Below are 17,526 nucleotides of genomic sequence, written 5' to 3'. Positions count from 1 at the left end.
TAGTTTACAGTGGTCAAATTTTGGGGTGGAGGGGGAAGGCAGAAGTGGGGGACCCTTAATGAATTCCACCAGCCCCATCATGAACCCCCTCCCAGTTTTAACCAAATCATGCCCCACATATTCATTTAAGAACGCTAACTAAGGTGTCCTTCACAAAAAGTAAAGGGCAGGGGTGGGATGAAATGTCTGCCCCCAATTTGCCACCTTGTTTATTTCCCCAAGACCAGGGGCATTTCTACACCAGTCCTATATCCCTGGGTTGTCCCTGTGCATCCAAATGATGCACAGGGGATCCTGGGGGTAACCCGGGATGAACAGGGACTTTCCCCTGGATATTTGGGACCGAAGAAAACCCGATTTTTCTGTGGTCCTAGGACCATTCTGAGGAGTGCAAGCCATGTGGCCACTGCTCCCAGGTTGTCCCTTTCTCCTCGTGAGTAGCAGGGCTCTTGAAATGGACACGGAGTTGCATGGAGGCAGTGTGTGCCCATCGGGGGTAGTGGGTGGGGAGGGGAGGATCGCGGAAGCAGGTTCAAGTCCGCAATCCTCCCCACTGCCTCCCTCCTTCTACACCCTATGGTATAGACACACCCCTGGAGAAGAATTGTTTACGGGATGCGCCACTGTTTAATTTGTTTACTCTCCATTTCTCTATTAGCATAAAATACAAGGTTTCCTGCAAGGTACACATAACATATTCATTTATAATTTCACTTATACATATATTGTCTTGTAGATTTTAGTGCCTCTACATTACCTTCATGTTGAATGTGGCATGATTGCAGGAATGCATGTGACCGCAGAAGGTCTGAGCACACAGTCCCTACAAAAACAAGAACACCATAATCAAAATTAAAAATGAACAGGTGTCTGATAGTGATCTCAGAAACATGTTTCCACGTTTTGCTTCAGCCAGAAGGCAGCTATAGCTCTTTGCACAAATGGAAGCTTCTGACCTATCTTTAGATAATCATCATTCAGTCCAACTCTTTAGGTTCACCCTAAGATAAATTAAGAGAACCAGCAAAAACCTGTCTCTTCAATTATAATTAGATATATAAACTAAGCTAATGAAATTTGAGTGGTCTACAAGAGCCAGGGAACGAATGAGAAAAATAAAAAAGAAGACATGCTTACTAACAGCAACTACACAAAAAGCGCTTTTTAGGAAATAAGGTGGTATTTAAGGTGGTAAATTTATTCTTTATTTATAATAGTAAAGAATAAATAAAATGATTATTTAATAGGGCTGAAAACCTGTCTAGAAGCCTGAGTGACAGAAGTCAGGGAAGGATTTTTCATCCTAGAAGCATAAGAACTGCATTGAAGTTGTGGCTCAATCAACCTCCCCAAAGAATGGGATTTTAGAGATTAACCTGCAATGGTTGTCACTGCAACACAGAGAAGTTCAGGCCTATTGGTCATCTCCTCTTAATCTTTATTTCTCGTGTAAAATCCCTATAGAAATATATAGTCAGCTTCTCCAATTAACCAAGGTGGTTGTGAACCATCCCAAGAATCGTATCTGTGTCTTCAGGGGCTGCAGACTAGGAATGTCAGAGAAATCCACCACAGAACCAAATGAGTTTGGATTTTTATGAATCTGAGCCAGAGATTCCACAGTGGACCAGTTTTTTGCCTGTCAGGTGAAGTCCATAGACTTGCTGACTGTATTCCTAGCTTCTGGTAATTTTGCACAAATTTCATTGTAGAAAAACACCCCCTCAAAAAAAGCAATGACCAAAAGTGCACATTTCCCCCATAGCCTAAGGTGTGAAAATATGTGTTTGGGGTTGGGGGAATCTGGGCATTTTGCACATGTGCAAATTTGCATTTCTGCAAATTCAGAAACTGGAAAAAGAAATCTAGTGATGTCTGGATGATGATGATAAAAGAAAAACTCCTGACAATCCATGAAACACAGACAGAATGAATTATGTACTATCTGTTCATCCCTACTACATACTGAAAACAATTCAACAGATGTGGTAAGGAGGAACTATTGACACCTGAGGTTTGGAATGGTAACTGCATTAATTATGGCTAAGGACTAGAGAATTCGGGGGGGGGGGGCTGGATGAGCGCTTGGTGAAGTGCACTTTTTGGGGCCTCCAGGATGCCATTACTGTGGCCAGGGGAATTGTGCACTTTCCTGAGCCCCCCCAAAGTGCATTTTGCCTCCTACCCCATGCCAATTGTGGCCTTAAAGGCCCTCTTAAAATGTTGCATTAAGAAGGCTTTTAGGGCCCAGTTGGCATGTTGGGGGAGGCAAAGTGCACTTTCAGGGGCCTCTGGAAAGTGTGCAATTCCCCCGGCCACTCTAAGAGCACCTTTAAGACCATGACTGGCGTGGTGGTGGGGTAAACACCATTTCCCCAAGGCTGTGGAAAGCACGGATTGTTCCCCTCCACTCTACTGGTGGCTGCAATTTCCCTTGGGAAATCACATCTTACACACCCACCCCACTAGGGTGACCATATGAAAAGGAGGACAGGGCTGCTGTATCTTTAACAGCTGCATAGAAAAGGGAATTTCAGCAGGTGTCATTTGTATATATGGAGAACCTGATGAAATTCCGTCTTCATCACAACAGTTAAAGGTGCAGGAGCTATACTAGAATGACCAGATTTAAAAGAGGGCAGGGCACCTGCAGCTTTAAATGTTGTGATGAAGAGGAAATCTCACCAGGTTCCCCATATATACATATGACACCTGCTGAAATTTCCTTTTCAATACAACTGTTAAAGATACAGGAACCCTGTCCTCCTTTTCATATGGTCACCCTACACCCCCCTTTAAGGCCCCCATTGGTGCAGAGGGATGGAGAGAAATACAATTTTCCCAAGGCTGGGGAAATAGCATATTTTTTCCCTACACTCTGGCATTGGAGTGGAAGGAGAAAGTATACAATTTCCACAGGCTTGGCGAAATTGCATATTTTTCTCCCCAGCAGAGAAACACAACAATATAAGGAAGGTCATTTAAAATGGCCAAGCCCTTGGCTAGAGAGTTTGAGCTATTCTATGAGAACATGATCTCAGATAAACTGAACCATTATTTTTTAAATGGGTGAGTAGACTGTCTCACCCCAGAAGCACAAGGAATGGAAATTCACAAGTCTCACCTATATCTAGTGGTTCCAAGTTGCAATTAGTTTGGAGCATGGAGCATTGGTTGAAATTCATGTGTTTGTAATGCTTACCTAGGGTGACTATATGAAAAGGAGAACAGGGCTTTTGTATCTTTAACAGTTATATTGAAAAGGGAAGGTGTCATTTGTATGTTTGGGGAACCTGGTGTAATTCCCTCTTCATCACAACAGTTAAAGCTGCAGGTGCCTTGTCCTCTTTTGTAATTGGTCACTCTAGTACAGCTCCTGCAGCTTTAAATGCTGTGATGAAGAGGGCATTTCACCAGGTTCTCCATATATACAAATGACACTTGCTGAAATTCCCTTTTCAATACAACTGTTAAAGATACAGGAGCCCTGTCCTCCTTTTCATATGGTCACCCTAGCTCACCTTTGTACTGAGCTTGGATCACTGTCTTACAAATTCGTTATTAATCTTGGAATAGATTGCAAGCTTGAGAGGATGCACACACTGCATCTAAGCTATGGCATTTCTGCCTGCATTGAGACGATTTAACTATTTTCTTTCAGAATGAAATGTGATTGTGTTACTTAACCCTTTAGGGGCAGGTTGCCATTTGAATTTTTTCTACAAACCAATCATGTTCAAGGAAACAGCCACATAAGGCATCTCTCTCTCCTCCGTATATGCACTGGCAATAGCAAGTAAACATAGAAAGGCCACATGGAAACAACCAATCAGGAAGCAGTACATAACATGACACATGCGATTCCAAACTACAGCTCTCAAAATGAAGTTTGATATTATGCATGCATAACAATTTGTATGGGGGGCTTTGGCTCCTGTATCCTTACCTCCAGGAGTGGCCATTTCCATCCACCTAACAAGGAGACCTCCAGCAGTGGCTGTCCTCTTCCGTCTATAGACCTCCCTCTCTGCCCACAGACAGAGAGGTCTGCAATATCTTATAGGTTGCCCAACCACAGCTGATAGGATTGTGCCCTTGTTAAAGTTTGAGAAATGCTAAAACAGAAAATAACTGTAGATTGTAGGGTGACCATATGAAAAGGAGGACAGGGCTCCTGTATCATTTGTATGCATGCAGCACCTGGTGAAATTTCTTCCTCATCGCAGCATTTAAAGCTGCAGGAACCCTGACCTCTTTTGTATCTGGTCAAAAGGGCAGGGATCCTGCAACTTTAACTGTGGTGATGAAGAGAGAATGTCACTAGGTTCTCCATATATACAAACGACACCTGCTGAAATTCCGTGTTCTATGCAACTGTTAAAGATACAGGAGCCCTGTCCTCCTTGCCATATGGTCACCCTAGTAGATTGGATCCAGACTAAAGGTGTTTCTGAATGGAAGGCTCCTACCACCACCAGTCTTTTCCTCTTTAATGTTTATTTTTCTTTTGCTTTTTTGTGGACAGAAAAAAGATGAAAGAAACAGTGTGGAAACACAGGAGGGTTACAACATGAAGTCAAAGTTGTCTAGAGTCCCTGTAAAATTCCATACAAGTGCATAATAAAAGCCTAATCTAGAAGCACCCAAAGTTAATAGTTTGGTCCAATGGAAATGAATGTTCATGTTAGTAAAGTCCTAATTCCATGGATTTCAATGGGAATAAGTTCAACTAATTTAGTCTAGCTCCAACACTATGGTCTGACGTAAAAATAATGAAAGAAAGATTCTATACAACCCAAGCCACATATTTAGTTTAAAAAGAGAAAGAACTGGATCGGAACAAAGAATAATACACAAGTAATTAAGAGAAGCTAAGGTGAAGTTTATATCTTTAAGGAGAAACTAACCGTTATTTTATGAGGAGCACACTGCTATAAATCTTCCATTAGGTACTAGAAAGGAATAATCATGTAATTTATGGAGTAAAGCTAATCTTTTTAATTGAAGTGAAGAGGATAGCCAAGGTACTGGTACGATACAACTCATTTATCTTACTGCTGTTAACTGTTACTTTCCATCTCTATTTCTAACATATATATAAAGCTGCTCGATTCATTATGAAATAGACACAAGGAATCCAAAGGAAGCTGCACAAAAAGGCCATGTGAGCTTAACACTGTTGACGGCAGCCATGCTTATCTAGATGCCTCAGTGGCCGCAGGCAGGTGTTTAATCCGTCACGTGTGTCTCTTTGCCAGCCTCTAGGGATGAATGAATTTGTCTGTCATCATCTCGCTGAGATTGTCAGGTTTTTAGGTTAAATTGGTTTCCTCAAAAATAAAAATAAACATCCATTCTGAAATTTGCATGCGTTACTTGATGGAGGAGGAGGAGGATGCGTACAAGAAACCGTTCTCCCACTACTATTAATTCATACGTTTTGGTGCATTTTCAAACATATCTACTTTTGTGCACAACTACGTCAACGAGAGTGAAACGTGCTTGTGCGCATTTTGGAAACGTGTTCATTTTTTCAAATGGGAACAAGTTGTTGAACACATTTTTGCTTTGTTTTGCCGTACTTGTCAAAAACCTGAACACCTATGGATTTCTGAGTGTGAAGTGCATTTTGAGTCCACATTCTGGTCTAGGAGGTGCAAATTGGGTAAATAAAACAACCACCACAACAACAATGTTGACAAAGTGTATTTCTCAAACATCCCTACTGGCCTCCATCTATTGGAGGACAAATGCCTGCCACAAGAGCCTTAAGAAAGGAGTAGGCAGCCTCCAATGCTGGCAACCCAGCAGCTCTAAATATGTTCACTAGCAGAAACAACCACTACTACATTGGGGAAGATAGTGCTTGCTAGTGCAACCCAAGGAACTGCCCCAAACTACCGTTTCCTGAATGAGACAAGTCAATGCAACTCCACTAACTTGCCCCATTCTGGAAGCAGTAGTTTCCGTTAGTTTCCAGCTGTGCTAGCAAGTACCTCTTTCCCATTGCACTAACAGTATTGGATACTGCTCACTGAAACACATATTCAAATTTGAAAGAATTCTGATCATTCTTATTGTAGGTAGACACACTATTCATTTACGCATGTTGACATATCTGCAGTTATTTTAATACCTACCTTCACAAAAATGTTTTAAATAACGTTGAAAGTACAGCCATACAGTAGGGTTAATATAAACTGCTTTCCATCATACAGAGTGTATTATTATTTAAGGATTCCAGACTAATCAAGTTTGTAAACTGAACTCAGCCCTCGCTAAGCTAATTTGCAAAAAGTACCATATTGCATTAGTTGTAGATTTACATATGAAAGGAAATAAATTTCTAATAACTTGAGATTTTGCCCAGCTATTAATAGGGTTACTGAAGTATGCAATTTTTTAATCATTCAGTTGTCTTAAGTGTGCTATTTATTTTTCAGCAGATTCATGTATGAATTAAATCTGGAAATGAAGTTTGGTTCTTCTATGTACTTCTAACTTAGAAGTACATGATCAGTGTTTCATGATCAATAATGCATGCTTTGGAACCAAATCTTTAACTTATATATTTTGAATTGATGTTTGGGGATTGTTACTTCATTCATTCAAAGATGATCCTAAAGATGATTAGATATGTGAATAAATATTAAACTTCCATTTAGCCTTTCTGAGGTCAGAAACTACAATGGAAGTAGAAACCTAAAATCAGATTCTAAAATGCTTCTGAATGGACCCTGGCTTTAGACTTAGGTTTTACTGGGACAGGTTCTGTGATGTCATAAGTTTTTGCAGAAAAAGAATCATGTTATTTAGGATATTTCTCAGTTATTTGTACATCCACTATTTGATTATTATAGCTGTATTATACTGTTTTTGTTGTCTTCTTCATGGTTTGTCAATAGTCCAAGAAGCATACTAGGCGAATGTAAAAGTGTAGTCCATTTTTGTTATCCCCCATATTGCCCTTGTGTGGGGTGGGTATGTATTTATGTATGTCTAATGCTGAAACATAGTAACTTATCCAAGAAATCTAGGACGTAGTCCTTTATTGTTATCAGACAGCAAATCAAGTGAATGGCAAATACCTCAAAAGAGCACAACAGTCAAGGAAGCCACCAAGATTTCCAGTCAGGTGAATTCGTGGCATCCCCCCATTCATTCACGCACAGGCGCACACACAGAACACACATGCAAAACATTTAGAAATACATAACAATATGTAACAAACACACATCCCTATAGTGGCATTGTTATCATTATATGGAGAACTGAATTGTAATAAAGAGACAAAAGAATTGATAACAAATTTGTTAACAGCAGCAAGATTAATGATATATAGGAACTGGAAGGTTCAAGGGGATTATCATATAGAAGATTGGTATAAAGAAATATGGGATATTGCTATTAACAATAAATTAACATGTAATATAAAAGTTAGAAGAGGAATTATAAAAACAAATGATTTTGAGGGAAGATGGAAACAGTTTCTAGAATTTGTATTATCAAAGGGGAGAGGGAAAACACCTCCAGAGGAAGCAATGTGATTTTGGAAACATGAATAAGATCCCGTGGTTGGGGGGAGCACTTTTATGTTAAGTATGATTATGTTAAGAGAATTAAGTTAGAATATATGTAATCAAATGTTTATTTTATATTATTGTGTATTATGTAGTATTGTTTTATTTTGTATTGATGTATTGTTTGAAGTATTAATTTTTTTTTTTAAAAAAAACATTCCTTTTCTCACCTATTGTGATCCACAGCTGCAGCCTGCTTATTTCAGTAACAACCATTTTTCTTTTTAGGTGCAGAATAATTTGCCCTCAGATAACCGGGAGTCTGAAACTTCCTAACTTTGGGAGTAACACAATGGGATTTTCCACCAACTAGCAAAAGGGTCATCCAAGCAGTATTCATAATTTTTTGTGGGGACGGGACATAACCTAAACCCACCCCCTCAAAAGGATAAATTGAAAATATGTTTTGGTTATGCATAAAAACCGTAGCAAACACCAGAAAGAAAGAAAGAAAGAAAGAAAGAAAGAAAGAAAGAAAGAAATGCTCTAACTAGATATAAGACTTGGGCCTTAGCTAGACCTAAGGTTTATCCCGGGATCATCCTGGAGTCATCCCTGTTTATGTAAATGACACACAGGATATTCCGGGAGCAGGCAGGGACGACCCTGGGACGATCCCGGGATAAACCTTAGGTCTAGCTAAGGCCTTGGAGAGCCAAAGATGAGATTAGCATTACAAAGCTCATCTTGTATTATTACAGAGAATTCTTCTCTGAATTCCTGAATATCTGGCCCCCAGCTACCCCCCCCCCCCGACTGCCACCACCCTTCCCAACCCCCAGCTGCTTCACCTTTCTTTTAAACCCAAGTTACACACTTGGGCAGGAAGCTGTGGACGGAGGCTGGTCCCATCATAGAGAAAGGGAAGGGAAAGGAAACGCCACTGCTGATGTGGCAGGAGGGTTGCTGGATCAGGACAGCTGATCGCTCAACTTCAGTTAAACTGTTACCACTTCTCAATTTACTGCTCTTTTGGATGAGAAGCACCCCCAAGAGACTTGAGCTGACTTCCGTCCAGGAGAGTTGCAATCACTAGCTGGTTCCCCAGCCACCAGCCTGTGTTCACGTTACCTTCCCCCGGTCTTAGTCCTCTAGCAGAAAAAAACAGGAAGGCACATAAGGGCATAAATCTTTGAGCTTGGCAAAAGTGCACAGTCAGTCATCATCAAAGTCTCAAAACAGACTTCATTGAAGTTAAGAATGGGCAGCGATAAAATACGCTGCATAGAACGAGGCCTTCAAGGGGCAGCTGAGCAGCCATCTGTCAGGGATGCTTTAGGATGGATCCCTGCATTGAGCAGGGGGTTGGACTCGATGGCCTTGTAGGCCCCTTCCAACTCTACTATTCTGTGATTCTAAGGCAACAAACTGATTGTTTTCTACACCCTAACGACCACCTATTAGCATGGCTATCTATTTCCCATGAGGAACGTTCCTCATTCAACCCATGTGGGATCAGAGAGGAGGACATTGAAAAGGCAAGTCTATCGCATCCACCAACAATAGTTGGTAAGGTGAGCAGCTGACACTCAAAAGGACGGGGAAGAAGAGCTGAACATTCCGTGGATGCGCCACGGCCTTTTCTGTTAGAACAATTAAGGGAGTTTTCCTGGCTAGATGCATGTCAGATGCTTATATGCAGAGCTAAAGACAGCAAAACAAAGGTGAGTTTGAAGGGAAAGGGGTCCTTAGCTGATGTTTTCTTCCTCTTTACAGTTGGGTTCAAAAGGAATAGAGGAGGAGGCTCTTAGTGACTGGGGGATATATGGGTGGATGGTGGGGGGTGATGGCTCAAGTTGGATTGGACTGGAAAATAGGCAGAGGGGGCTGAGGGGAGGGGCCTCTCAGGCTAACAACGCCTGGTAAGCCCCTCCTCAACCTGTGGCATCACATGGCAGCTGCAAATGGGGGTCACCCACATCTCTTCCCCACCTCCGCCCCCCTGCATCTGCAATGGCCTCCCTACAACCAGGCTAGCTGGACATGGGGCAAGGCATTTCCAGTTGTTTTAGAAATAGCTTGGCTGATTTGCCACACTGCTCTGACGTAAGCCAAGGCAGGGGGATTGCCCATCTCTATTGATAAAATAAATAATTATTATAAAGTATTGCAGCTTATCACCGCATAACTGGGGCTGTTTACAGGGAGCAGACAACTCCCCTGTTAAAACAGCTCCACTGGCTTCCGGTCTGTTTCCGGGCACAATTCAAAGTGCTGGTGATGACCTATAAAGCCCTATATGGCTCGGGTCCAGGTTATTTGAAAGACCGTATTCTCCCTTATGAGCCTGCCCGTGCTTTAAGATCTTCTGGAGAAGCCCTTCTTTCAGTCCCACCATCTTCACAGGCGCGCTTGGTGGGAACATGGGAGAGGGCCTTCTCGGTGGCTGCTCCAGTGCTCTGGAACTCTCTTCCCGGGGAAGCTAGGCTGGCTCCCTCCTCGATGGGCTTTCAGAAGCAGGCTAAAACTTGTTTGTTCCAGCAGGCCTTTGGAGAAGAATCTGGTCCTCCATCTATGTTAATGACTTATAATTGTGCCATGTATTTTAAATGTTTATGTTTCAATTTTTTTTTTTTGTACATTTCTTTTCCTAGGTTTTACAATGTATGTTTTAAACTTTGTAAGGCCGCCTTGAGGCCTAGTATTGGGCAAAAGGCAGGTTACAAATAATAATAACAACAACAACAACAACAACAACAACAACAACCTCATCTATAGGAAGAATTGTAGATAAGCCTTAGTTTTATAGCGGAACCTTTTAACTCTAATCACATTACAACCAGAAGTTTTTGATAAAAATTAAATAATCATCACCTTGAACTAACAGGAAAGAAATGTGATTATACATGCACCTCAGGGGAGATAGTGGCAGATGTATTAAATTAGGTGAGAAACTACTATGAGGAGTTAGGCAGGATGTTACTGCATATTTATCAGATCTCTGATGTTTCGCAGTAGCTCACTTGGTCCACCTTCCATTTTCACAGGGGTAGCAATAGGGTTCTGTTGTTTCATTGCAATCACTCAAAATATCCTTTTAAATTAACATGTGCATGCATTCTAATTTCAAAAATACAAACTGCTACTTGCACTGTGATATGGATGTGTTGTTAACATACTAGTAAATATTTAAAGGTCAATTGAAATAATCTCCCCCACACCCTAACAAATTTCGTAAGTGATTCTTATGTTTCAAATCCTGTAAGCGATTCCCTGGATCAAAGAAATCATAGTTAATTAATAACATGGGTTTTAATATGACTTTGTGCCCGCCAAGTCCTGAAACTATAAGCTGGGTCCTGGATTTTTGAAGTACACCAATTTATAGGCTTTGGATAACATATGCAGACCATACAATGAAAAAAACTAAGAACCGCCAAGTAGGAGAAAAGCCAAGAAAAGAGATAAATTCCTCAAAGCAAAATCTGCTGAGTGCCTCTTCAGAAAGCTATATTCATTTCAGTGATACATGAAAGGGAGGGATGTTTAACACATTGCACTGTTAATGATGAGTACAATAGCTGCCAAACAATAGTGTAGTACTATTGGCGACAGGAAAAGAAAAAGATGAAAACTCTTCCCATGTGTCAAATCACAATTTCACAACTGAAATATCCTTAGAAAAAATGCCCATAACAAGACCTCCAGAAACTTCTGCTTAAAATGGGCAATCAACTCTTTGATATCTCTTAATTTGAAATGTGTAAAATTGTTTTACACATTTCAATTATTTTTCTCTCCTCATTATTTTTTTTAACCTATTTTGTAAGATGTGACGTTTAAGATACAGCGCATTCCCTTTTAGTATAAATGCTAGCAAAGTAAAATCCTAATAAACACTGCACTCAAATCACAGTTCCTTGCTGGGCAGATCCACAACCATCACATGTTAAGAGACCGGATGGGGTCAGGCTGTTTTGCCCCCAAAGAGGGATTTGGCACTGTCAACCATTTTTAGGGGATATGAATACAAAGCAAGTCCAACGCAGATAACTGAATATGTACTGTTGGGTACCAACACTACAACCAGATCCAACCAGACTACAATGAGATCCAAAGAACCATGCGACTTATTCTTTTATCCCAGAAATAGCTTTAATATGGCATGAGGCAGGTGAGGTAGGGGGCAGAGGTGAGTGGAAGGTTTTTAAATAAAAATAAGTAAAACAATTCCATTAATCCTAACCTTGAAGGTGCTTTTCATACAGGATGAAACCTACTTCCAGTCATGGTTTGCTATCTCTGGAGGGGATAATTCTCATTAATGAAGACAGCAATCCTATAGTCACTGGGAGGGTCCCCGAAGGGGCACAGAACATGGTGGATTACCATTTCTGAGAGCTGAGAGAGAAGAGTCAGAGGAGATGACCCAACCATGGTTCCTTCCTCCAAGCCACCATGGAAACCACTTTCTATGGCCAGGCAATTTAAAGCACACAGCGCCATATTGCAGAAATTATTCATATGTATTCGAGAAAAAATTCAAATGAGTTTCTGTTCACTCAACTTACATATTATATGTATGATAAGGTTCCACTGTTCTAAAAAGATACCAAATCAGGTTATAGCAGAGACATGAAATAATGGCACATTTTTCTCTTCTCATATTCCATATGAAGATGAGCTGCTATTAATCCTATTCTATTTCAGCACAGCCAAAGCCCATGCAAAACACTTTATGCCACAGTGCAGCTCCATAAAGGCGTGTCTTACCATCTTATTGCAAATGACTTCATCCTTTGTTTTCATTGTTCTGGTCAAAGCACTCACCTGCTTACTTTTTGTAGTTTAGGCATTCTAGACCCCCGCCCCCATGAAGAAAATCTTTGAATCTTTTAACTTGCTTGCCAATTTTTGCTCATGATGACAGCTTAGATGACACCTCAGATGGTATATTGGATTGTTAATTAAAGAGTAGTCCCTTAAAGCTGGATGGTGGTGACACAGCATGACCTAATGATTTATCAGACCTCAGATACAAAGAAGAATCCTCTTACATTAGAGGGGAGGATTCTATCCTTCCCTTCTCTCATACATACCGTTTCTTATGTCAGAACTTTTGTACCATATTTCTTCGATTGTAAGACACACACTAATTTCAGTACCACCAACAGAAAAAAACACCCTAAGACACACCCGCAATTCTAAGACGCACCCCATTTTTAGAGATGTTTATATGGGGGGGGGGGAAGTGTGTCTTAGAATTGAAGAAACACAGTATATGGATGAGCATTCGGTAAAGTAAGCCCCACCTGTAGTCTGAAGTGGTACTACAGCCCAGACACTGGTTGCCTAGCTCAAGGAAAACTAGGGCCATTTCTACACCTGCCTTTTCCCCCCAGGATCTTCCCGGGATCATCCCTGTGCATCCAAATGACACACAAGGGATCCTGGGAGCAGGCAGGGATGATCTCTCCATTTTCCTGGGATGACTCTTAGGTGTAGAAAGGGCCTAGGACTAATCTGGATAGGTAATAGCTTTTAACTGAGATAAAAGTCACAAAAGGGTTGACAGATTTGTTCTCATTTCTGTTGAAAGTAATTGCTAAGAACACAAGCACAGCCATGTTGGATCAGACCAAGGGTCCATCTAATCCAGCATTCGGTTCACACAGTGGCCAACCAGCTGTCGACAGGAAATCCACAAGCGGGGTTTCCTGTCAACAGGACAGGAAATTGTATCTGTGAATGAAGGACATTATGTTCATCTTGCAAGACTTAAGCTACAAACCTATACCCACTTATCTGGGAGTAAGCCCCATTGAACTTACCTTACCTGGGACTTACCTCGAAGTACACACGCACAGGACTGCACTATCAGTCTTAACAAATTAATAATAATAATAATAATAATAATAATAATAATAATAATAATAATAATAATAATAATATAAAATAAGAAATACATCCCATGCTACTATTCACTTCATTTTACTTAACTGTCTTGCTGTTTTGTTTTGGTTTTCTCCAGTATTGCTACCAGACTAACAAGTTTATAATTCCCTTGGTCTTTCTACTCTCCCATCTTGAGCTGCAGGAACTGTATTAGCTTTTCTCCCATCTTCATAAACTATGCTAGTTCTCAATGGGTTCTCAACGGTGGTATTGCTTTGGCCTTTGAACTCTCATTGAACACAGCATGAACAGAGTTATTACCTTTCGTACTCCATGAAACCAAAAAGATCCCAACTGTTCTTTCCTTAATTAGAAGGGAGTGGGAATAAACCATATTCCTAGGCTGAGATACTCAACGTACGTGAAAGTAATTTCAGTAAGCCTTTAAGGCTCTCATTTAAACAAGAGTTTGCAAGAGAAATGCTGACAGACCACATCTATGGTATTATAATATAACCTGACGCCAAGATAAATGTTTCATGAATTAGGAAGTTGAAAAAGCTTCTCGCTTCAGCTTTGTTCTCTAGATAAAAGTGAATTATGTTTTGGTCCTCTATCAACACTTGCATTTTAAGAACTACAGTTTCTACACTCTTTCGAAAAGGTGGTATTTAATTAGACAGAGGGATTGTTTCCTCTACTGAATCCTACAGGATTCGTCGACTTCTAACTTAGAAGGGAAGTTTAAAAGAAAACATAAACAGGAATGGGAAATGAAGCAGTCTGAGAAGTTCAGTACATTAAGCAACCCAAATTCCCAGGCAGCATTTAAAAAAAACGAACGAAATTGTACCATCTTTTTTTTCCAAATATGTCTACAATGAAAATATGTTTGCTTGTTAATATTTCCAAACATCCCACATTTGATATATAATAACTTGTTCCATTTTGGACATAATTGCCTAAGAATCAGGGAGGGGTATTGCCATGATCCATCAGATGTCCATCTCTATCATCAGGAAATCATTTTGCTTAGGAGCTGGACTGGAGGACCTGTATCTGGACTTGGGCCAAAAAGACAGATTGGGGATGCTGCTGGTGTACTGTCTATGACCAAGCTGGCCGATGTGGTCTCAAATGTGGTGTTGGAAGAACCTTAATGACATCCATGCCAAGGCTGCCTTGGGCCCTGCTGAGGACTTCATGGCCTCCATGACAAACATAGAGCTCTCTCAAGTTGTGATCAGCCCAACACAGAGAACGGGTTACACCCCTGATTTAGTCTTTGCTCGGGATGATAAGATAGGTGGTCTGGTAGTAGTGGGGAGGGGAGGTAAAAGTGACCACAGAGTCATGGTCAAAACAATTTCTGGTGAAATTTGGACTTGTGGCACCAGTTTCCCCTGCAGGGGTGGGGACCCATTAAGACGGTCCACCCTTGAAGGCTTATGGAACCTTAAGGGTTCCTGAATGCCCTGAGGCAGTTTCCAGTGGGTAGATCTGGGGATTTTGTCGATGCCCTTGATTCTTTATGGAAAGGTGAGATGAAGGGTCATCGACCCAATCGTTCCAGAGGATCCTCTCTGGTACTAGTAGCTTTCAGTTAGTAGCTTTCGCGTCTCAAAGGCTTCAAACATGTTATTAATGTAATACCTGTGACTAGTTCCAATGTCCCTTGTTAAAAATAGACTCCAGCTAGTTTACACATTACACTCATCATACTAGGCCCATGTAACCAACAGAGGAAGAGCTGAGCCATTCGGCAGGGCAGGTGGGCCATCTTACCAACTTACCGCTCCTGCCTGGGATATTGTTTGGCTACCTGAGAGAAACTACCACTTGGCTAGAGCTGAAGAAAACACTCTCCCAGGCTTAGGGTGACCATATGGAAAGGAGGTCAGGGATCCTGTATCTTTAACCGTTGTATAAAAAAGGGAATTTCAGCAGGTGTCATTTGTATGCATGCAGCACCTGGTGAAATTCCCTCTTCATCACAACAGTTAAAGATGCAGGAGCCCTGCCCTCTTTTGTATCTGGTCACTCAAGCAAGTTCCGGAGACGGGGAGATGTCACTCTCTCATTTCCTGCATCACATGAAAAGGAGCTGTGTCAACCAGGATTTGTTGAGACTTCTGAAGGCACCCAGGAGACAAACAGAGGAAACTGGACTGCGGACCTTCTGGCTGCTTGTCTCTATCCACTGTTCATCTATGCTTATCTTTTTATAGCAGCTAATTGTCCCTCTTCCTCCCCATCCCAGCTCCTATGGAAAACAAGGCACTCAGGTTGCAATCCTATGTATACTTACCTCGGAGTAAGTCCTATTGAACTCAATAGGGCTTACTTCTGAGTAATGTAGAGGAGTGCATTATAGCAGACACACAAACATATGGAGAAAAGTGGACAGTGATTGTCTGTGCCAGCCCATCTGGGAGCCTTTGGAATTCTTAATAGTTAGACACAAGCTTACAAATGGCTATTTTTGATGTGATGATGAGTGGAAGGTGTAGCCAGAAGCTTACACATAGGCCTAAAGCTAAGGACATGAATTAGCCTGTGATTGTAATTGTGCTTGCACTGGCAGAACACCTTCATTAATGCTCTACTTGTGCATATATATTTAGAAATTAATTATGAATGGTTTTGCCCAATGCATAGCACATTGTTGGATCAAGTCCATACAACTTCAATCTATCCGGTACATCTGAAAAACACGTACCACACAAACCAAAGTAAGATTTTTAAAACTTCAATGATGAATGTGGGTGAAATGTTTGCTAAAACTCCATACAATAATTCTGAAATTCCGTATCTCCCTTCCTGCTTAGACTGCTGGAGTGATCACGATGATTAAAAGCAACTCTCCTAGAGACCAAGGCCGTAGCTAGACCTATGGTTTATCCCAGGATTGTCCTGGGGTCAAACCTGTTCATCTAAGTGCCACACAGGGCATCCAGCGCTCAGGCAGGGATGAACCCAGGATGATCCTGGGATAAACCTTAGGTCTAGCTACGGCCCAAATAGGAAAGAACTCCTGTTGTACATATATAGTGAGCATGACCAAGACTCAAGCATGATTTCCTATGGATCAGATCCAATATCATGCAAGCCGACCTCTGCTTGCACAATGGAATTTTTCCTTTTTCTCCTCCCCTCTACTGCCCCACCCTCAGGCCAAAACTGCTCTGTTGATGCTGTTCTGATAGCAGGCAGGAGTGACTGGATACAACTCTCTACATTTTAATAGGAAACATGAAATTAGCCTGCCTCCTGGGCAGAATCCCCAATCTCTCCATCAGTTCTCATTAAGAAATAAATGTGTCTGGGCTGTACCAATTTAGATTTCAGGTGGATGCTGATTTAATAATCCCACATAAAGATATCATTGCACATAGGAAAATGGCATGTCAAGGAAAAGCAAGGCAGAACCCTTCTTCCTGATTTTCTATTTTTCTACATTCAGGGAACTGTTTTGTGAGGAGCATTCATTCATGTGAGCCGCCAACCACACCCCCCCCTGCAGTTACCGTATTTCTTCAATTCTAAGACACACCTTTTTCCCCATATAAACATCTCTAAAAACGGGGTGCGTCTTAGAATCGCGGGTGTGTCTTAGGGTTTTATTTTCTGTTGGTGGTACTGAAATTAGTGTGCGTCTTACAATCGATGGCGTCTTACAATCGAAGAAATACGGTAGTAAAGCACAGATAACAGCTTGACCATCTCTATGTTGGAATTGGTCCCAATACTGATCCCTGTGGGACCCCGATGGAGGGAAGTAAATAGTGGGGTCCCACAGGGATCAGTATTGGGACCAATTCTTTTCAACATGTTCATAAATGAGCTGGAATTAGGAGTGAGCAGTGAAGTGGCCAAGTTTGCCAACGACACCAAATTATTCAAGGTTGTTAAAACACAAAGGGATTGTGAAGAGCTCCAAAGGGATCTCTCCAAGCTGGGAGAGTGGGCATCCAAATGGCAGATGCGGTTCAATGTCAGCAAGTGTAAGGTGATGCAAATTGGGACAAAAAAAAAAAAAAGCCAACTTCAAGTATAACCTAATGGGATCTGAGCTGGTGGTGACCGAACATGAAAGAGATCGTGGGATTGT

General features: G+C 41.3%; 1 protein-coding gene across 1 annotated transcript in view; it reads right to left on the bottom strand.

The window, feature by feature from the left end:
* The window catches only part of SPAG16 (sperm associated antigen 16), a 569,616-nt gene that overhangs the window by 193,331 nt on the left and 358,759 nt on the right, over positions 1-17,526 (bottom strand). The window contains exon 14 of the mRNA XM_063115872.1: positions 758-823. Coding sequence (XP_062971942.1) covers positions 758-823 — 66 coding nt within the window. The remainder of the gene's footprint in view (positions 1-757; positions 824-17,526) is intronic.

This window comes from Elgaria multicarinata, chromosome 2 (assembly GCF_023053635.1).
Source record: "Elgaria multicarinata webbii isolate HBS135686 ecotype San Diego chromosome 2, rElgMul1.1.pri, whole genome shotgun sequence".
Classification (NCBI taxonomy): Eukaryota; Metazoa; Chordata; class Lepidosauria; order Squamata; family Anguidae; genus Elgaria; species Elgaria multicarinata.
Note: the sequence above shows the minus strand (reverse complement) of the source record. Positions and strands in the feature narration are given on the sequence as shown.